Genomic DNA, 21,036 nt, shown 5'->3' on the forward strand with positions numbered 1-21,036 from the left:
AGTCAAATGAGTTTCTCCTGATTCTAGAGGCAACATAGCCAAAATAAACTTGTGGTGCAGTTCTCCCCTGACAGAATACAATGCAACAGAAAAAGGGCATGCAAAGTCATGAGTATAGTAATACATTTTGATTGTCAAAAAAGACATCATGCACATAATGTTAGTGTGTTTTGTACCAAGTTAGTTCATCAAGGGCGATGGAGAATGTTATTTTAACAGTCTCAAAAGACCTCTGCAAACATCAATAGCTATACTAGGCCTTTTCATAGTTGTCTTGAGCAAATGGGCAGAGGAGTGGCAGCAACCACGAAAAAAGTGCCAACAATAAAATATTTGGGATGGTCATATCATTTTAACTATGGGTGAAAATTGGACAAAGGTATGATACTAAATCGTCGCATAACCTTACTGATGCATTCATGCTAATAATTTTAAGTACTTACTCCAATCGAATATCTATGTGATGGAGCCCGATATTATAATTAACATATAATGATCTTATCTTGTTTATCTCACAGAAAATGACTAACCTGTGAAGCTGACTAACAAGGCATCCAAGTCCAGCAAAAGATGATGAAATCGTATTTAGCTCTATCTGTAGTAATGATCCTGTTTCAGTATCTAGCATATAATCTGAACGGTGTAGACCAAGGCGTATTTCCTGAGACATCAAATTAGAAACCACTTTAGTTAAAAATTGATTTAATCGCAAAAAGCCAAAAGAAATATAGTCAATTCACCTTCAAAACTGTAAAGAATATTTACTTGTAGTGGCAAGTCCAGTAGATGTTGAACAAAACTATACAGTTACATATAATGTTTTTTGTAAGATTAAGCAATGAGTATTTATAATGTTGAAATTCACATACAAGCCCACCTGTCTTATGTTATCTTGCAATGTTTTAGAATGGATATCTAACAGTCGAGCAGTGAAGTCGTCAACCTTCCGTGTCCTACAGCAATAGATTCTTGGTTTTATGCTTCAATCAATTTATCTGTGTGATAAAAACAAAATAATGAAACTAGCAGATAATTTTTAGAGCAATAAATAGACGTAAGATAAGATCTACAAAATGCATTAGTTATTGCATCTGAAGGGCTTTGATGAACCATATTCCACTTGATTTTGCATATAAACCAATACAACATGACTCATGTTTTACTTCCTCATTCTCTATCATACATTCATCTGACTAGGAAAGGCTATGAAAGACATTTGAAACTCTTTCCGTGTAATCCAAAATGAAAAAAATACAGTTAAACTTTCAATAGAAATTAAATGGATCTGAAATAGGCTACACAATTAAAATAATCAATATAAACACCAGAATAAACTAGCTACTTTAAAACATTTCAAGAATCGTTACAAAACTGCATACATGAATTCCCTTTAAGGAATCTCAATAAGTGTCCATTCCAAGAAAATCTAGCACAACATGTCATATTTTCTTTAAAGCAAATTTCAGTAATGCTTCAAAGAAAAAACTGAAGTTCTTTCACATTTGATATCAAGATCAAAGCTTTCAAGATGAGGCATCAAAGATATTAAAAGGAATATAGAAACAAAAGAGATTATACATGTCATTGAGCGACCAAATGCAATCATCAGAACTTAGCAGTGATTAAGTACCTAAAATTTCTGCTTGAGATAGCAGTTTATACATATCATCTCAAAGAAGCAAGAGGAAAAATAACGCCAACGAAGAAAGGAGCTCAACAAAGCTTTTACGAGTCTTTATCTTTTACTCAAAAAATCTAAAGACAGCAATGGTTTGTTGTTTATTGACCTTCAAGTTCTTCATAATGATTTCTCAAACCTGATAGACCACTTCATGGCCCCATGTAGACTCTATGATAAATTTAGTAGGATATTTAAGACTTGTTTATGAAAAGAACTACAAAAAGTGATTGGGCATCCATTCTATATGCATAACATGAGTGGCCCTTCCTATACATAACATGAATTGCCCTCATCCTCCAAACTAGGACAAGTAATGCCAACTCCTCTGCTAAAGTATTAATCATGTGTCATCATGCCATTTATTTTTTATGCTACTGCGAAGCAAAAATCTATTGGTTCACTCTCACTCACACCTCTCTCTATCTATCAAACCACTCAACCTCCTATGTGATGTGGACATGTACAATTACAAAATTTGTTTCAGTAGCATAATGCTGATGTATACATATAGTAAACCCATGACGAAATAATCTTCACAATGGGTTGAACCCTATGTTGACAATTCTACTACGGATCCTAGTTTGGGTTCATGGATCCAGCAAAAAAAAATTGGGTTTGGGTTTGTCTTGGGTTCATCCGTTCGAAGAGCCTGTACAAATCATAAGTATATGCAGCCAAAAGTATATATTAAGATTATAATATCACATAGCATCCTATAAAGAACAAAACCACCAAAAAATTCATTATCATTTAAAACATAAATGATAAATATCAGAAAATATTCATTGTCCAAACATCAAGTTCAATATTAAATAATAATATCAAGTTCAACAGTTCTGAAAGTGAAAAACAAGTCATGACTGATTGTCTGGCTAAAAACATGGAAGCCACCCAAAGAGAGAAGGAGATTTCTGATAAAAAAATTGTGGACATGGAGGCTAGAATTACCAAGTGCGAAGCTACCCTACGGGGTATAATGGAAAGCAGTCAGACCATTGTCAAGGTTTCTGCTGAAACTATGTCTACCATGGCTAGCAAGCTAGAGAAAGCTCATATGGATAGGACTGCGATGGACGTGGACAAGGATATGGTTGCTGGTGCCGTACTTGGGCTAGCCTCAAGAAGAAAGTCACTGAAGTGCCCCAGGACATCCTGGAATTGAAAAATGTTGCCAAGAAGATGCACCAGCTTAGTGCTGACGTTGCGGAGAACCTTAAAAATTTGGGTTGCTTTTTTGCTTTTGTTACTGGGTCTATGCTAGTAGTTTGCTGGTTTTTTGTTGTCTTTGTGGGCTGAGCGATCTTTTTTGTTTATCATATTGTCTCTCAAACCTGTGGGGTTTTTGTAATGTTCCCTTGCTAATGTACGAAAATATTGAGAGCGTGTGGGTGTGACCGTGCGGTGAAGGTGAGGGCGTACAGTGGAGGTAAGGCGTACAATGGGCGTACGGTGGGAGGGAAGGCGTACGGTAGGCGTACGGTGGAGGAATGGCATACGGTGGGGGTGGGGCGTACGGTGGGGGTAAGGTGGGGGGTAAGGCGTACGGTGGGAGGTAAGGCGTATGATGTACGTACGGAGGGAGGTAAGGTGAAGGAATGGCGTACGGTGGGAGGTAAGGCGTATGATGGGCGTACGGTAGGCGTACGGTGGAGGAATGGCATACAGTGGGAGGTAAGGCGTATGGTGTGCTCCAGTGAATGTGCAATAAAAGTTGATCTTCCATAAGCAATAAATTCTAAATGTGTGGGATTAACAAATTTGCAACTAGAGTGATAAACAATGATGAGATTCAAGATTTACCAAATCCGGAACGAGTACAAATAGACAGAATAGGGTGAGGGGTGAATCTCACCGAAACTGCAAATACCAAATAGGGAGGGTCTTTCACCTCCGAAATGGCGGATACCAGAACTCCAACAAGAATTCGCACAGGAGAGAACAAATATCAAATTCGCATACCTACAACAATGACTAAATCGGCCATATATATGGGCTCCAGGAAGTTTCTCGAAGGGTTACAAACGAGCCGACACCAAAAAGTTTATAACTAACTAATTAATTAAAGGGACCTGAAATATATTATGAAGTACGAGGCCGTACAATAAATTATTTAAATGGACTATTTAATTATATCAGGGACATTACAGTCCTCCCGTCCCAAAAATTGCTTGCCCTCAAGCAATTGCAAACTCCGATGCTCCCCGATCTGTTCACTCTCCCAGATGATGTCATCATGTCTGAAGATTGCCTCCATCCGTCTTGCCGAAATTTCCCTCACGCGGCCATTGGACATTCCCCTTAGTACCACCTTCTTGCCATCCACTTCGAACGAGAATTCCATCCTCTTGAAGCTTTGTGTGTACTAGTCGAGGGTTTCCATCCATTGAATGCCCAAGATGGCATCTGTATCATCCAAATCAATCACGAAGAAATCATTTGTCACTGTGTAGTTTCCCATGGTGATGATGAGATGTGGAACCAAATGAGTACATGACAATAGATTTCCTCCCGCTACCTTGACTTCGAACCCCTCATGCTCCTCTGTATGCAAACCCCTCCTAGTGATGAGCGATGAGTTGATAGAGTTGAGAGTGGCCCCACTGTCCAACATGACTATGACCCGTTGCCCTTGGAGTGTGCCACGAACCTAAAACACACTACACTCAAGAGTGCTGGTCAGGGCGGCAATGGTACTTCCCCTACGGACCAGTGTGGAGATTCTCTCTACACAATCTATGTTTTCTTTAGCCTACCCCGTGCTTTGATGACCATCCTCAACTGTGGCATGGTCTATAGAAGGTCAGATACCCGTACGAGTATGGTGGTCTGTAACATCTGCTTAATGACAGTTTTCTCCGGTCCTGACCGGAGTGGGGTACTAGCAGCCGAGGGGGAGGCCCTCCGTTCTTCTGCCATCGCCCGCTCAATATCTGCCTTGGCTTCCTGGAGTCTTTCCTTCTCCGTGCGTGGGTCAGGATACATGGCTTTCTTGTTTTGCAATCTTGCGATTGCCAGTACACCTTCCTCTGGTTCTTCTACCTCTTGCATATTCACCCCTTTTTGCTTTGGACACTCTGTGTCCTCATGATTCCCCAGACCGCACCATTTGCACAGCAAACTTCCTGCGTCATCTCCATTTTGACATTCACGAGCAAAGTGACCCCATTCGTGGCATTTCCGGCATTAGATTATTGGGTCGTCCCTATGCGTCGTATTGAATTCTACTCCTCGGCGTGTTATTATTGGGCTTGTTGTTACCTCACCGGTTGTTTCGGTACCCTCCAGGAGAGGCGTTAGAGTTTGTTGCCGGCTTCGAAGGTGTCGCTGGCTGTGTGACTTGGTCGGGTTGGGCGTAGAGCACTTGTGTGCTCCATGCTTTCAAGTTGTACGAGCATTCCTTAATGGAATGTCCCATTACTTGGCAGATGTCACAGAAGGCTTTTCGAGGGCAACTCCCCTTAGTGTGCCCTTCTATCTTACAGTCGGTACACCATAGTTCCTTTGCTTCCTTGCCACTTTCTTTGTCAACCTTTAGTTCTTTCATCATCCTCATCACATCCCTTCGGAGTGCTTGCACGGTTTTGGCCTTCCCATCGTTGTCTTCATCCGTACTATCACCATCGCTCACCCAGCGCTTCCCTCAAGATGTCTTATTTTCACTCTCAATATCCATCGCACAGTTGTATGCTTCGTCATACGAGGGTAGAGGGACCACCTTCATCTTCCGTCTGAGAGACGGTACCAGTCCTTCAACAAACCATCTCTTCTTGAGGCCATCAGCCGGCTGGTTCTCCATTTTGTTGAGTAGTTCCCTCAGCCTTCAGTTATATGCCCGCACACTTTCACTTTTTCCCTGCTTGGTAGTGTAAATCTCCGCCACGACTTCATTGTCATCCTGTAGGAGTTTGAACTCCTTTTGGAAAGCCTTCTTCAGATTGTTCCAAGACGTTTTATACTGGGCATCCAGGTCTGTATACCAATCAATTGCTATTCCTCGCAGAGTGGCTGGAAATGCCTTCAACCAGTAATCCTGGTCGTCCTGCCCATTTGCCTCCCAAATGGTCCCGCATGTTTTACAATGTCGTACGAGATCCTCCGACCCGTCGCCCATGAATTTTGGAAGCTTTTGTTTCTCCGGAGTGTATGCCATTGTTTTTGTCGGAAGGGTTTTATGTAGTGCTTGGAAGCTACTATATGCCCAGAAGGTATTGTCTCTGAAGGTACCGTACGCTCTTGACCTGGTTGGACCCCTGTCCGCAAGGCTTTGGTCACCCTCGCTCCTATAGTCCCTCCTTCCCGGGGTTTCTGGATCTAACCCTCCTATTTTGGTTTCCTCTAACAAGGGCAAATTCCTGATGCCAGATAATGTCGCTTCAAAAATATTGGCGACCTCTTCGTGCAAGTCCTATACCACCTCCTCTCCTTGTTCAGAATACTCTGACGGGCTGCTCTGTGACTCGGCTCCAAAGTCTTCTTCACTCGACGTCGAGTGTGGGGCCTAGTCGGCGAGATCTTCCTCCGCTACGTCTGGAAGTAGCAGGTTCCTGACGACCTCCACCAACTCCTTCCACGTACACGGCTTTTGTCTCTCTCGACTACGACTCCTACTCACACTCTGACTTCTGCTACGTTTCTCAGGGCTCTTCGAGTCAGCAACTTCCCTTAGTCATCGTCTATGCTCAGCCTGTTCTTTTATACGGAGAGATCTCCATACAGTTCCCTCGTCTACTCCTTCGGTGGCAGTGGTACGTTTGTCTTTGTTTGGCTGTAGGGGCATTAAGTGCCAGAGGTACGACGTCGGCTTGTCTCCCTCTCCTCTTCCTCCCTACAGTTCCGCTTTTCGTACCTTTGGAGTACTTCTTGTCGACGGAGTTCCCATGCAGTTTCCTCCCTTCGCTCTTGAAGTGCAATCAGATTTCTGGCGAGTAACCTTGGAATACTTCCGAGTAGGTCAAAGACGGGAGTGCTGACGGTGACTTCACCATGTACCGTACCTTCAAAGACGACTCTCTCCCGAGCTTCCCTCTGCACGTACAATGTGACCGACACATCCCACAACTCTACCAAGTTTGTCGTCAACTGATCCTCTCGTGCCTCTTCCACGGTACTTTCTTCGTGTGTCGCTGTCCACGACAATTAATTGTTGGTTGAATGGTCGGCCCATTAATTCTTTCCGCCTGTCGCCATAGTTATCTCCAAGTTCGTTCAGGCAACGGCACCAAAATGTTTAGTCCTTAATGTGAGGTTGGTAAACTCACGGATAAACAAGGATTTCCCACACATACCAGCTATTCATGTAACAGAACATTCATATATCAAAGCATAAGTAACAATAACAAACAGCTATACCAAAAGAATGATATATTTATTGAATTCTCAAGAATATGCCAATACAATACTATCCTTGCCGAGGTTCCATCCGAATCATATATAGACTCGATGATCGACCAAGTTGTCAACCGTCACTAACTACCAACTACCCCACCGGAACCTCTCGGCGACTCAAACATAAACATAAACATAAACACCCATACCAACTACAAACTAACATGTGTTATTGACCCCTAACATACTACATCTTGGGTTTGGTTAGTAATGGACAGCAGTTGCCTGGATACTTTGACTGAATATGTTGAAGACAAAGCTTCAAGACATGAAAGGCTACAAAATGGGGGAGCAAAGTGTATGCAAGTGCAATTTAGCCTTGAAGATTTCAATAGCATGGAACATGCTAGTGATATGGACAGCAGTTGCCTGGGCTCTTTGGGTGATATTAATGCTTCTTCTAGGGTGATAATTGATTCTACTTCATCTACACATGATGAAAAATCAGTCTATGGCAGCCAAGAACAGTTGGAACAAAAGCCTTTGGTTTGGGAAGATTTGCAAGGTCATTTGATGGTGAAAGATGATAAAAAATTTCAAGCAATGTCCACAATGGATAGCACCCATAAACACCTAGAGGGTTTCATTTGGACAGCCCAAAGAGAGGAAAGACAAAAAGGAATGGGACATGGTATCTCTCATTCACATTTTCACTCTTTCAAGGAGGCTTTGGAGTTGATGAAAGAGGATTACTTGCAGTTTCTTAAAGACAAGTACATGACAGACAAATTGATAAAGAATGAGGATAAAGAAATACTTGATCGTTGTATTCTTTTGTGCATGTCTAATTCATTGCATAATTCAGAAAATCAGTTACTTATAACAGCTACTTCTATAAAGGAAAATGATAATGCAAGAGGTGTAGAAAATCAGTATTATGGGCCAGCATTTGATGAATAACATTCATATTGTGTTGAGGATCATGAAATTATTTCAATGGAGCTAGACAAAAGTTCTGATTTTCAGTATGAAGACAACAACTATCTATTCCCACTTGAGAATGAAATGACAAGTTTAGAATGCAAGCAGTCTGATTTTGAATATCATAGCATCCAAGATGAAGACTTCTTTGAGCCACTTCCATCTCTAATCACTTTGGAAAAGCATGAGACAAATCGGGATTCAATGTTGTTTGATGATTACAATGCAAGCATAGAAGAGGATCATTTGGGACAGTGATATTCTTCTTCCTCATTCTTATGAGATTTCTACCCTTACATATGGAAAAACTTGTGAAGAAAAGTCTATAAGTGTTGGAACACAAGATGCATGCATTGGTCATGATAATTTATATGATGCATCTCATCATAAGACTGATTTCAGACACTTTGGAGCAGCTGTTATAGAGCAGACCCAAAGGTCGAATGAAGGATGGTTAGAAAGGGTACAGAGAGGTAAGATTGTGGCTCAACAAGCCAAGCTCTACCTTCAACATGCTCATGATATTAATCATTCTTTCGATGATGAGAGACATGAGTTGCCTAATCCAAAGTTTCCAGTTGAGATAGTTGATAATTCTCATGATGCTGATAGTGATTTGGTTGATGACTCTCTTAGTGGGCCAGCCACTCAAGAGTTGTGTGTGTTGAGCAGTGATGACATACATACTTCATTTCTGAGTTTGTCAACTATTTCTCTTGATATTGCAGTGATATCTTTGTTGATTGGTGACTTTATATTCTTCGATTCCTTATGGACTAGTGGCTGTCCTAGTTGGAATCATATGGCATATCCAAAATTTCCATTGTCTACATTAGTTTCCCAGCAATATGGGAGTGTTTGGAGGTATACCTTTGGGATAAAGATGGGATGTGGAGTGATTCTCATTGATTGGCATTGGTTTCTTGGCATGTTTGATATCACATATATTGCTGATCAGAGTTATAACAGCGAAGTTGGGTGGCCATTTATGTTGGTTCATTGGCAAGTGGGGATTCGCTTTCACATTGTTTTGACATTCTACATGCTTGTATGGTTACTACATGGTGATCATTTGACACTCCCCTCCTTCATATCCTACAGCAGATTCTTCATTTTGATATGGGATCCAGGTATTGATTTGCTTGGTATATTATTCCACATGGATTCCAATATGTTGCTTCATGGTTTGTGGTGCATGAGTATTTTAATCTCAGTGGAGCAGCAGGTTGTTTGGTGTTTGCTTGAGGGCAAGCAATCCTGGGAAGGGGAGGACTGTGTTGTGACCATTTCACACATCACCCCATCAAGATGGGGACCCCCCTTTTTTTTCAAGTCCTAGCCTCTCCCTTTTTTTTCAGATGAAATGAGTAAGTTTATAAGGTTTAGATGTCATGTGAGTTAATCAAGAGCTCAGTTGAAGAGTCTAAAGAAATTGCTAGTTAGTAACACTCCAAGAGTTCAAGGTTGAAGATAAACTCCAATTGCTTCTCATAAGAAGCAAAATTCACTTTAAATACCTCAGCCGAAGTTGTTTCCAAGAGATCTCATCTCAAAAGTTTGAAGGGAGAAAATGAATCAAGGTGATGTACAAGAAGACAATATTCGATTTCAATTTACCTCATTCTCCAAGCCCCCTAAACCTCAAATTCATGTTTAGGCATAGAGGAGCAAACTTCATGTTGAGAGGTAGATGAGCGAATTTTCCTTGAGTGCTTGTTTGAGAATATGTGTAAGTATGAGTTTGAGCGTTTGAATGAGATGTTCCAAGGATTGAATTCATGTGCAACGAAAAAGATTGACAAGCTCATTCGTAATCTACTTCATCTCCAAGTCTTCAATAGGTTTTACTTCATGAGTTGGAGATTTGAAACGAACTTCACCTTCAACCATTCATGAGCGAAATTGGAAGTAGAGGAATGAAGGAAATTTGTGAGCACTTACTTCATGTTCAAACACTCAAAAGCGAACTTCATGAGTTGATGATTTGGAGCGAACTTCATGACTTGATGATTTGGAGCGAACTTCATGAGTTGAGAATTTGGAGCAAACTTCATGAGTTGAGAATTTGGAGCGAACTTCATGACTAGAGGATTTGGAGCGAACTTCAACTTCAAGCATTCATGAGCGAAATTGGAAGTAGAGGAATTAAGGAAATTTGAGAGCACTTACTTCATGTTCAAACACTAATAAGCGAACTTCAAGAAATGAGGTAGGTGAGTGAATTTTCTTGATACACTAATCCAGAAATAATAGAATTCGAATTTGAATAAAAGAGGTAAGTCGGCTAGTGTGATGAGGTGATTTGTTATTTTATTTTATTAAAGACAAGTCGGCCTCACTAGGAAAAGACATAACTCTTCACCTACATTGCATATAAGAAGGCACTCAAACAATCATTTCAACATCACATCAAACAATTCTTCTCCCTCTTCAGCAAATTTCATCATCAGCAATCAGCGAAGTTCATTAGCAAGGCGAATTTACCCCAAAGAAGCAGCGATTTCATCCTCACAAGGGCAAATTTTAGCAGATTGGAGGGCGAATTTCATCCTTCAATAGCAAGAAATTGAGGAGAATTTGAAAGACAGCGAACCCTTGAGCATTAGCAGTCACATCATTAATTAGATTTTAAGGTCAAATATCAGAAATTGGAGGTGAAAGATTGTGGCTCCTAAACCAAATAAAACCATTTCCCGCCAAGCGCTCATTAAGGAGGACTTGAAGAGTGGTGCATTCGAAAGCAAGATCACGTCGCATTGGGGCAAAATAGGAGACATCAATCTCGAGAAGTTTGACACCAAGAAATTCCGGCACCCATCATACACAAGTGAACCTACTGCTACAGCCAAGAAGATGATTGAAAGTGGGATCATAAATGCAGCTGGTTTTCCTCCCGCAGTGCAATGCTACGAACTGATTGTGGAGTGTACTCAACATTATGACTCTAACTCAAGAAGAATTGTGGCAAAAGATGGAACAGTGCTCGCATATCTCTCAAAGACAGCAATCAGCGAAACATTTCATCTACCCGAGCCCAAAGACATGGTCTACATAGGCATGGAAGGCGCTAAGTCCACCTATGATGATGATCCAGATGCTTGTGCGAAGATCATTGACAATTTTTGGTTGAAGAAGAGTAGAGGTGGTAGAAGCAAATGGCCAGATAGACTGCATAGGATAGACTTCAATGATGAATTCAGAGACTTCATCACCTTACTCAATTGATTGGTTGGCGCACCTGATGCTTCATATTTTGAGGACTGGATGTTCTACTTCATTGAAACTGTTGCTCACAACAAGAACGCAATCAATTGGGCAAGACTCATTAGCAACAGCATTGATCTACAGTTAAGGAGGTTGATGTGCACCAGAACATTCTATATGAGCTCCTAAGCCATATACTCCATAGCGAGAAATTATGAGTATCCAGAATTGATGTACACGGGCGTAGTTGGAAGGAGACCACGAGAGATTAAGGTATATGATTGTTATCCACAGCTTAAGCATCCACCAAAACAACACTATTGCAGGGTGAATGATGCATTCACTATGCATATCACGAGAACACTTCGAGGTGGATTGCAGCGAAGGCTCTCTCCAAAAGCACAAGCATTGGTAGAACATGGTGCATGATTCATCCAATTCCCGAAGTTCACTTATATCGGACTTCAAGGATGTCCTGTTCCTCCGTACATGTTGTCGTGCTACCCAACGAATAGAGTGGTGCTACTCGAGGTGGTGAGACAGTTATTGGCATATGTCAAGGCATGTAGACATAAGCATGGAGCCTGTGTTTCTTTTCCTAACATGCTTGGAGATTCTCTTGAACTATGCCCCTCCACTCATGCAGCAGAAGATGCCGAGAAAGAGTTAGCATTCCATTCACTCAAGCCATTCACAGCTAGAGATTGCTTCGATCCATATGGTAATGTAAAAGAAGTATGGACACAGGTGGCATCTTGAGGACTATTGGATGAACACTCAAAATGATGTAGAAGTAAAGAAGAAGATGTTCCAGGCTATCTCGCGATTTCATCAGGAAATGCAAGTTGTTTCATGTTGCCGATCAAGTTCAAGACAGTGGCAAATATCTCCAAGCAGCCTATGCCAAAGAAGACAAAGAGATCAAATTTAAATGGGCAGATATGGAGGTTGATGACTTGAAGGAGTTAATGAAACTAGTTTTGGAATACACCCGCATATGGATAGACATGCAGCACCAGAAGTTGAAAGAGCAAAATATAGTACTGACATTCCACTCAGAAGAAAGAGTGCACCTCAACCATCTCATTCAAGAAGATCGAAGAGAAAAGAAGATCATGGAGAAAAGGAGAACTCAAGGAAGAAGCATAAATCAAATACAAGTCATCCTTCCTCCAAACATGAAGAACAAAGGGTAGAAAAGGAGTTGAGTCAAGAAGCCAATGAATCAGTGGAATCTACAGTCCACAATGATGAAGGAAAGGAGAAGTTATCAAAAGAACAAGAAGATCTCACCCATCTCATTCAAGAGATCGAAGGAGGCGAAGAAGAAGATAACGATCAGACTACCTCACCACCTAGAGATGAGAAAATACATGAAGAAGCAGAAATTCAAGAAGGAAGATCTTCTATTCCAGAATGGCTAAAAGAAAGACTAGCTCAAGAAGTGATAGTAGTTGAGGAAGAGCAAACATATGATATAGCGAGTCTTCTAAGCCAAACTCGAGAGGTCACCAAGAGGAAGAAACCTACGAAGATGTCAAAGGTGATTAGAGATGATTCGGGATCAAGGAAGTTGCAAACAGCTACTCCAAGGGTTGAGAAGTATGAAGGAGAGATCACAGCAGATGAGTATGATACGGAGACTATTGATTTGGGTCCACTCACTTCCGAGCACGCTATAGGTGATGCAACTGATTCATTGAAGGCAGTTAATGACATGTTGAGAGCTGAAATAGAAAAGAATAGAAGATTAGAAAAGGAGATAAGTGCGTGGAGGAACTATGTCCAGCAATTTCAGCGACCATTGAGACATCAAAGCCCAGCAGCCACGCCACCACCTTTGCTTCCTCCAGAATCAGTTGATCATATGGAGAAGATGAGGAATTCGACACAGTTGATGGATACATGGATAGAGGATTCATATACTAGAGTTAGCAAGTTCATGAAGGGCATAATGCAGACACTCGATACGGTTATAAAGGTCCTTGTGAGAACTCATGTCCTAATAGAGTCTTTCGAAGCATTTGCTCATGCTAGAAATGTCATCATTCCAGTGCTTAAAGTAATAAGGAAAACATCCCAAGAAGTTTTGTCAAGAGAAAAGATAACTAGAGAGGGATCTACACCTAGCTTTCTACAATGGGGCAGCCTACTTCACACGAAGAAGATCATTTTCAAGAAGATTGGAAATGGATGTAGTCAAGTTCAAGATGATATGCACCAAATTCATAATAAGATAGTGGAAGTAGCACGGATTATTTTAGAGAGAAAGATTGATCCAGGAACGATCATAGAAGCTAGAGAATTGGAGGAAAGAATAAGAGTCATTTTCCATACGACTGATGGAATGATGACCAGACAACAATTGAATGATATGCTAGAGTTTGTGGTTTTAGCAAGCAAAACTCAAGAACTCGAACCTGAATGGGATAATGCCATCATCAAAGCTTTCGAAGAAGTCATGCACATGGAGAAGCATCTGAAGTCTCTACCTGAGATCCCAATGACAAAGATAGATGGCATGGTGACCAGATTCATTGAATATGCCAAAAAGGAACGTGAGAAAGGGAACCAGATTCTAGAAGACAGTTTGTTATGATCTCACTTGGCATTTCGTTTTCCTGTTGGAGGATGTTTCCTCGATTTTTGTGTCAACACATGCTATTTCTCATTGGTTGTTACATGATGATGTTTATCTAGATAGGGTTTCATTTGTATCAAACCCTAATTAGGGTTTAGGTGGCAAAATCTTGGCCCTTGATCTCCATTCGATCTCAGCCCTTCATTGTATTTGGGAGTCCTATATAAACTCCACTCATTTCATTTGTAAAGGTTAATAGAAGAGAGAATAGAGTAATAAAAAAAAGTGCTAGAATAGTGAATAGAGAGATAGAGATTTTGATTAGAAGTCAAGAGTGATAAGAGAAGGACTTGAAGAATTGTTGTTGTTTGGCCATTGGATTAATAAAACATTGAAGTTATGGTGTTTCTATTCAATCTTTGAAACCTATTGCATGGTTCTTTATCTTCTAAAGTCAGTCTTTGATATCAATTTAAGTATTTAGATTGAATGATGGAATGTTGCACTTGATGTATTGTGAAACTCATTATCCATACCACTAGCCTTTTGCTGATTATAAGAGTGTCGTGCGTGGTCAACTGGAATTATTGATAGTGCTTAAGTTCAATTGTTGCTCAATCATTGATATGCAATCAAGTAATGGTGTCTATGCTTAACGGTGATTTGAAAATTCCTAAATATCCTTAGAAGATTGCACCAATTCTAGTGAAGTTGTTTTTGTATGGCGATGCTAAAACTAGTCGAGTTTCACTTGTGTCATTCTTCATCCATCCATTCGTAGGATAGCTTAGAACCTCTCTAAACCCTCATCTTTTGCCATTTTTTTGACAAACATTCAGTAGTGTTAGGAAGAAACTTCACCGCATATCATTCGCAAAGTACTCTATGAAATCTCTCCTTAAGTAAAATGCCCCTTCATGAAACAGCAACCACAATGACCAATAGAGCTTACCACACGTAGTGACCCTACATTCATGAACCTTGGAGTCTTCTCAAGTGATCCTTAAGCTAATCTTCAACATTTGAGAGATTTTGTTCAAGAGAGGATAAGATACTTCAGGTATTTTATTCTGTGTTCGTATGTGCCTAAAAAACACATCAACGGACTGTAATGTCCCTTCCTTAGGCATCTCAAACTTTAGCGAAGGTTGACCTCCTATTGGGTCCCGTAGGTTAACAGTGTGGTTTGGGGACCCAACCGAGGGTTGTGGAGCTCAGCAAGGAGCTTTGTGGGCCTTTCAAACTGGAGTTTTGGGGTTGTATCCATGATTAAAATTGAATTGCTAAAGTTGGCCTTATGTGAATAGTAATAGAGAAACATAAGATGAATAGTAAAAAGTGCCCCCCATCCTAGTAACTTAAGTTGTTTTTTGAAAGGGGGGCTAAGTTCACAGTGAAGAATTAGACCCTCAAGGATATTTTATGATTTTAAGGCCAAATAGTAACCCCAAAATAGATCAAATTTCTTGGAGAGGATAAAAAAGCATTTTGCCTATCATTTGCATTCATTCTTATGCTTCCAATTTTCAGATCAGTAGCAAGCTTGAGGGTTTCAGTAGCTTGGAGCTTCCAGGAACGCAAACTTCTGAAAGAATTTGGAGATTTGGACGAAAACCCATCTCTCCTGGTGACATGTTACATTAGTATTTAGCTTCAGTGTGCATTTGGCAGCCTTCATTAGGGATTTTAGTGTAGATTTATCAGTTTGAGGGCAGGTTTCCATCAATTAATTGCAGAGCAAACCTTCTAGAGGTCATCACCACTCATTTCCAGCTTATTCTTAGCTAGCCGCTCCATTTTGGAAATAAGGGTATCCAACCCTAGAGTGTATTTGGAGTTGTAGCTAATATTAGAGCTGATTTCTTATATTCTATCTACTGGAAATTGTATCAGACTCTTATGCTCAGTTAAAGGTATGTACATCGGTCTTTTTCAGTGAAAGAAAGTTATCTTAATTGCCTTCTTAATGTGTTATGCATTATTCTATATTGTATCAGCTATTTCTTTCACTTAGCATCCAAAACATTGTTCAAAAACTCTCAAAAACCCAAACAAAACAAAGAAATCAGTCAAACCCCCACTTAACATATGCTGGCCAAAGACTTTATCAGCAAAATAAATAGTTGGTTTGGATCAGATTTGGTTAGATTTTGGTTGGGGATCTTTCACTCTCAGCCTTCAGGGGTATTCTTTGGCCATAGGGGTATGCCTATCTCTGAGGGAATATTAGAAGTTGTCAGATTTCAGTTCAAGAAGCAATAGCAGTAATGAATCTTCTTATAATTAAATCGCCCATGCTATTGGTGCTACTGTCTGCTGTAGCAGAAATTTCTGAGTTTGTTTTCTTGTCATTAAAGGAGTATTCTGAGTTTGATTTGGCTGATCGAAGGATCTGAGTGTTTAGGAGTGTTTTGGCATATACTTTGGGGGTGATATTGGGCTCTAACGCTGCACTAGGAAGGCCTATCAATGGCTATGGAATGAATTATTCTGCAGCTGCTATTGAACGTTCTTCTTTGGAACCTGCTGCTCAAGTCTGAATCAATCTTCAGTGTCTTATATTTCAAGGTATTTATTGTTGTGATTGATAGTTTCAACATATTGTAATTTCCTAATTTAATGCCTTGTTGAAATGTCACCTTTTTCATGAACAAATGTAAGCACATCATATGTACATTGAAAGATATACAATCAGACTCTCTGTCAGCAAGAAACTATTATTTGTTCGGTCTATGTACTCTTCCATTTGGCAAAAAATTATTAAAAAAAAAATTAAGGATATTCATTTACATAGTAACAATAAGAACAGTTTTGTTTAGCAAGTATTATATGACAAACCAATGAAGATATGATTATACGGATACCAAATCAAAGAATGGAAACAATACCCGGATAGTGACTCTTGCAAGAAAATTCCATCCATGCTTACTCTATCCACGAGTTCGTTGAATAAGGGAGCCAAATCACAGGCCTGACTCCAACAAGTTTCAGGAAAAGGTGCTGGAAAGAGAGAAAATGGAGCATGTGTCAAGCCAACACCTGGTATATGTCCAGATCTCTGCATATCGTATACAAACAAAACAGAAATTCCTGTTTAGGCTATAAATAGAAAAGGCCATGTTCTATAAGTCAGCAATTTTCACTGTAAGTAAGAAACTCATAAACCCCACAATCAACAATTTTCCTCCACATCAAATATTTAAGGCATGTAATTGTAAATATGCACTCTTAAGGCACATATTTGTTTCTAATTTGACTCTGTCACATTCATCATACTATCAACCACTGAAACTAAGTATCTCTGGGTAATGTTATAAGATCTCTTGATACGTAAAGACAGCAGATTTATGGCACGAAAAGAAACTAACTGATTAGAAAAGAAAACAAATCCCTCCAGATACTCAAGTCTGACATTTCATACTCATTAATGAATGATGTAAATACTCCATGACTCAAGACAGTACAAGGTTGTACAAGAATACCCAGCAGATTTATGGCATGAAAAGAAACTAACTGATTAGAAAAGAAAAAAAATCCCACCTGATACTCAAGTCTGACATTTCATACTCATTAATGAATGATATGTAAATACTCCATGACTCAAGAAAGTACAAGGTTGCACAAGAATACCTGTACAGCCCTGTCCCCAACAACAAAGCCATGTAGAGAAGCCCACACAAGGGCATTTGGAAGGAGCTCTTTTGCTACCTCGAAAGAAGGAATAACATTGTTTGGATCAACTTCTGACTGCTTCTCATTGCCCTTTGTCGCCATTATCTGGGGCTTGAGTTGTTCCATAGCTGCAAATGCAAAAACAATATATACGAGGATAATGTAATGCTTGAGTTGGCACCATATACAAGGTCAAACATTAGCATGAAATTAAAAATAAATAAATTTGTAGAATATTAACCAACCACAATAGATACAATGTGTGCTAATTACAAGGTTACCAGGAGACAGGGGTACTTGGAGACGTCAATTTTTTTAATAAATAATACTTAATATTTCCAAAACATATCATGACAGAGAACTTTGAAAACAAGAACAGCAGTAAAGTTTAACATTAACTTTAAAATTGAACAAAAACTGAAATTAAAATTGCTTATATTGCTGATACCATAGCCAGCCTAAATTGTTTAGTGAAACTGTGAAAGTAAGGTTATATAAATGTTGAGCACACTCAATATTGTCGGCTAAATAGTAAAGGCAATTTTTCTTTAGACTATTACAATGATAATAAATTAGTCCTCTCAAAAAGTCTACACTATCAATCAATAGATCTGATCACTATAAATTTACATGGATTTTTGTCTTCCTGTGAAATAGTTTCCTTATTAGTCGTTTCCCTACAGCTTTGCTTTCTTGCAATCTTTTCTTATGTGTTTGCTTTATTTTTTACTGCATTTTGCCCTAAGTTTTCTAGGAGGAGACGTCAATTTACTGCATTTTTACTGCATTTTGGCCTTTTTACTGCATTTTGCCCTAAGTTTTCTAGGAGGAGACGTCAATTTTTAGTCAGGAGACGGCAGCCACAAGCACCTTATGCATCAAGAAGTTTCCAGAGAAGTATCCAGTACTGGTACAGGTCTCCAGGGGTAGGAGATGGGTCTCTTGGTAACTATGGTGCTAAATAAGGGTTAAGCTTGCCAAATAAACGTTAGGAATCATTCTTCATACAAATTTCACACGAAGATGATTTTTTTTGCTGCAGCGGCTGCAGTTGCTGTTATTGTTGGAATTGCTATTGCTATTATTATTACCAGAGACTCAACATCAGGGCCACAGCCTAAATTTGATTGTCCACCCTGACTGTCAAACGAATTTTTTAAGGTGTCATTTACATGTGAAAATATAATTTACTTTAAAAATATATTGTAAATCAGATAAATATTCTTTTTTAATCTCTTCAGTATTTTATCTTTCATGTAATATACTTTCTGAAATTTTAATTATATTTTACCAGAAAATCTGTCAAATAGGCCATCAAATTTAGGATTCACAGCATTTGTCTTCTATGGTAGGTTATGTACTATAAAATATAAAAAAGGAAAGTGTTTTGACCGTGATATTAAATATGTCTTATGCAGCTGCACAGTAAATGTTTTTTAAGGAAGGTCCATTCAAATATTTTAATTCTCTCTTATCTTTTTTTTATTTTTGAGAGTTAATAATTTTTTAATTTGTAATTTATTTTAAATAAATAAAAAATATAATCTCACAAAGATTGCTCTACTTCTAGTAAATTTTCTTTTTGTACTTGTAGAGATGTCTGGACTCCAAAAGCCAAGTATTTTGAAATTTCTTTTCATTTCAATTCTCTTTTCCTCTTGATTTTTATCTTTTTTTCTCATTTTTTTCGTTTCTTTTGATACTGCTTTCTTTTCACATATTTTCCACACTTTGGCTTGTAGGCAATGAAGCTCACTTGGGTTTGAGAATTACAGTGGCGCTGAAGCGGGATTTAAGATTTTTCACTAGCCACAACTTCACCTAAGAAACCACAACGGCTTAGAGAAAATTAAGTATGCAAAATATAGTAATCAAAAGATGTCGGTATCAAAACACAATAAGTGATTCCCTTCTGAGTCAAGTACAAGTCCTAACCAAACAATAGAACTAAAAGGGATAGCCTCGGATTCCTAAAGCATTTCATATATAGATATCTAGGAAATGGACCGAACATAAGATCCAAATTGTTCTAGCGTGTGCCGAGAACACAACACCTTGCTCACAAAAGAAGGCTCCTACTTAAGACACCTAGATCAAGGAAACTAAACTAAAGCAAACAAACTAACTACTTGAGCCACTAAGGAATCCGAGTCAACTAACTCAAGGCAAATTAAGAACAGCACTCAACAAAAGCAACTAAACTAAAATGCACAAAAGGAAAACCTACTCTAAGACTAAACTATATACAAAACTTGTAGAGCTAACACAACACAAAGAAGCGAAATATGTACATGACTTTACATGCTTTCTCAAAATGGTCAACAAGAGCAAGGCATTGGTCATAGTTCAAAGTTTTGCAAAATTCATCTTTGAACTTGGAGAAGTAGGCTCTCACAACACATCTCTCGTACTTAGCAAAACTTCACGCAAAATGATCAGCTGGAGCAATTCATCAAGTCCATGGTCAATCCAAATGCAAGTTGTTTTTCCTAAACCTGCATAATCATATATATAACAACTTTCAAAACTAGGATTACGAAACAAGACAACCTAGCATGCTTTGAGCTCAAATGGAAACTCTTGCAGGCTCTCCAACAATGCATCATAAGATGAAAGATCATCAGCTACTTCAAGAGGTTGCCATTGGTGATGGATCATTCCACTCTCATTCTTGACATGCAAATTCTCACTCACTAGTCCTTCTTGAATCCTTAGAAATGGACTTAGTGCATCCTCGAATTGCACATCACTCTTTAATTATGAGGTGACAACAGGTTCACAATCTTCCATAAACCATGCATCCTTTTGCAACTCCATAAGTATATCTTTAAAAATTAGGGACTCCTTGATAGGTGTTGGTGTTGGAAATAAACCACACCCGGACCAACGATGGACTGGTCCAAGAGGGGCCAGTAGCTCAATGGTAGAGCACTCCAGCAGCGTATGGAAGGTCCTAGGTTCGAGTCCTAGCTGGTCCATGTCTCAACATGGTATCAGAGCCAGGTCTAGGCTAGGAGCCCCAAGCGCATGAGAGGTGTGGCTTAAGGGGGGGTGTTGGTGTTGGAAATAAGCCACACCCGGACTGACGATGGACTGGTCCAAGGGGGGCCAGTAGCTCAGTGGTAAAGCACTCCAGTAGCGTATGGAAGGTCCTAGGTTCGAGTCCTAGCTGGTCCATGTCTCAACAAGGTCGATCTTCAAAAATTTCTCCTAGTTGTTCCTAGAATGCAATCTCTAATGGTAGCGCCCTTTCAAATTGCTCATTTTCTAGCTCTATCACACTGTTCATTTGGTTATCTTCATCAATGATGCTTGAAATTTCTCCCTTTGGGACAGCTTGAAATTCTTCATTCGATTCTTCTTGTTGTAAAACTAAATGCTCATTTGAATACTCATCAAGGGTTGCTTCTTCTTGGAGTGTATGGGAATTACTTCTTTGTTCTTGAAATGGTGAGGCATCAAATGTGTGATAATCTTTCAAGTCACCTATGCCTTCTGCTACATCTTCTTTCTTAATCTCTCGATGATTCTCTTCACAAGTGTCCATGGTTTATAACTTTATAGCACTCCATGCCTTGATGTTGCCAAGCAT

At 39.5% G+C, this 21,036-nt stretch overlaps 1 protein-coding gene across 1 annotated transcript in view; it reads right to left on the minus strand.

Annotated features, from left to right (window-relative positions):
* Positions 1 to 21,036, minus strand: part of LOC131062290 (glutathione synthetase, chloroplastic) — a 114,523-nt gene that overhangs the window by 74,771 nt on the left and 18,716 nt on the right. The window contains exons 3-6 of the mRNA XM_057995947.2: positions 17,403 to 17,572; positions 16,661 to 16,830; positions 878 to 953; positions 531 to 661 (exon numbers count right to left, since the gene is read on the minus strand). Coding sequence (XP_057851930.1) covers positions 531 to 661; positions 878 to 953; positions 16,661 to 16,830; positions 17,403 to 17,572 — 547 coding nt within the window. The remainder of the gene's footprint in view (positions 1 to 530; positions 662 to 877; positions 954 to 16,660; positions 16,831 to 17,402; positions 17,573 to 21,036) is intronic.

Source organism: Cryptomeria japonica, chromosome 5 (assembly GCF_030272615.1).
Source record: "Cryptomeria japonica chromosome 5, Sugi_1.0, whole genome shotgun sequence".
Taxonomy (NCBI): domain Eukaryota; kingdom Viridiplantae; phylum Streptophyta; class Pinopsida; order Cupressales; family Cupressaceae; genus Cryptomeria; species Cryptomeria japonica.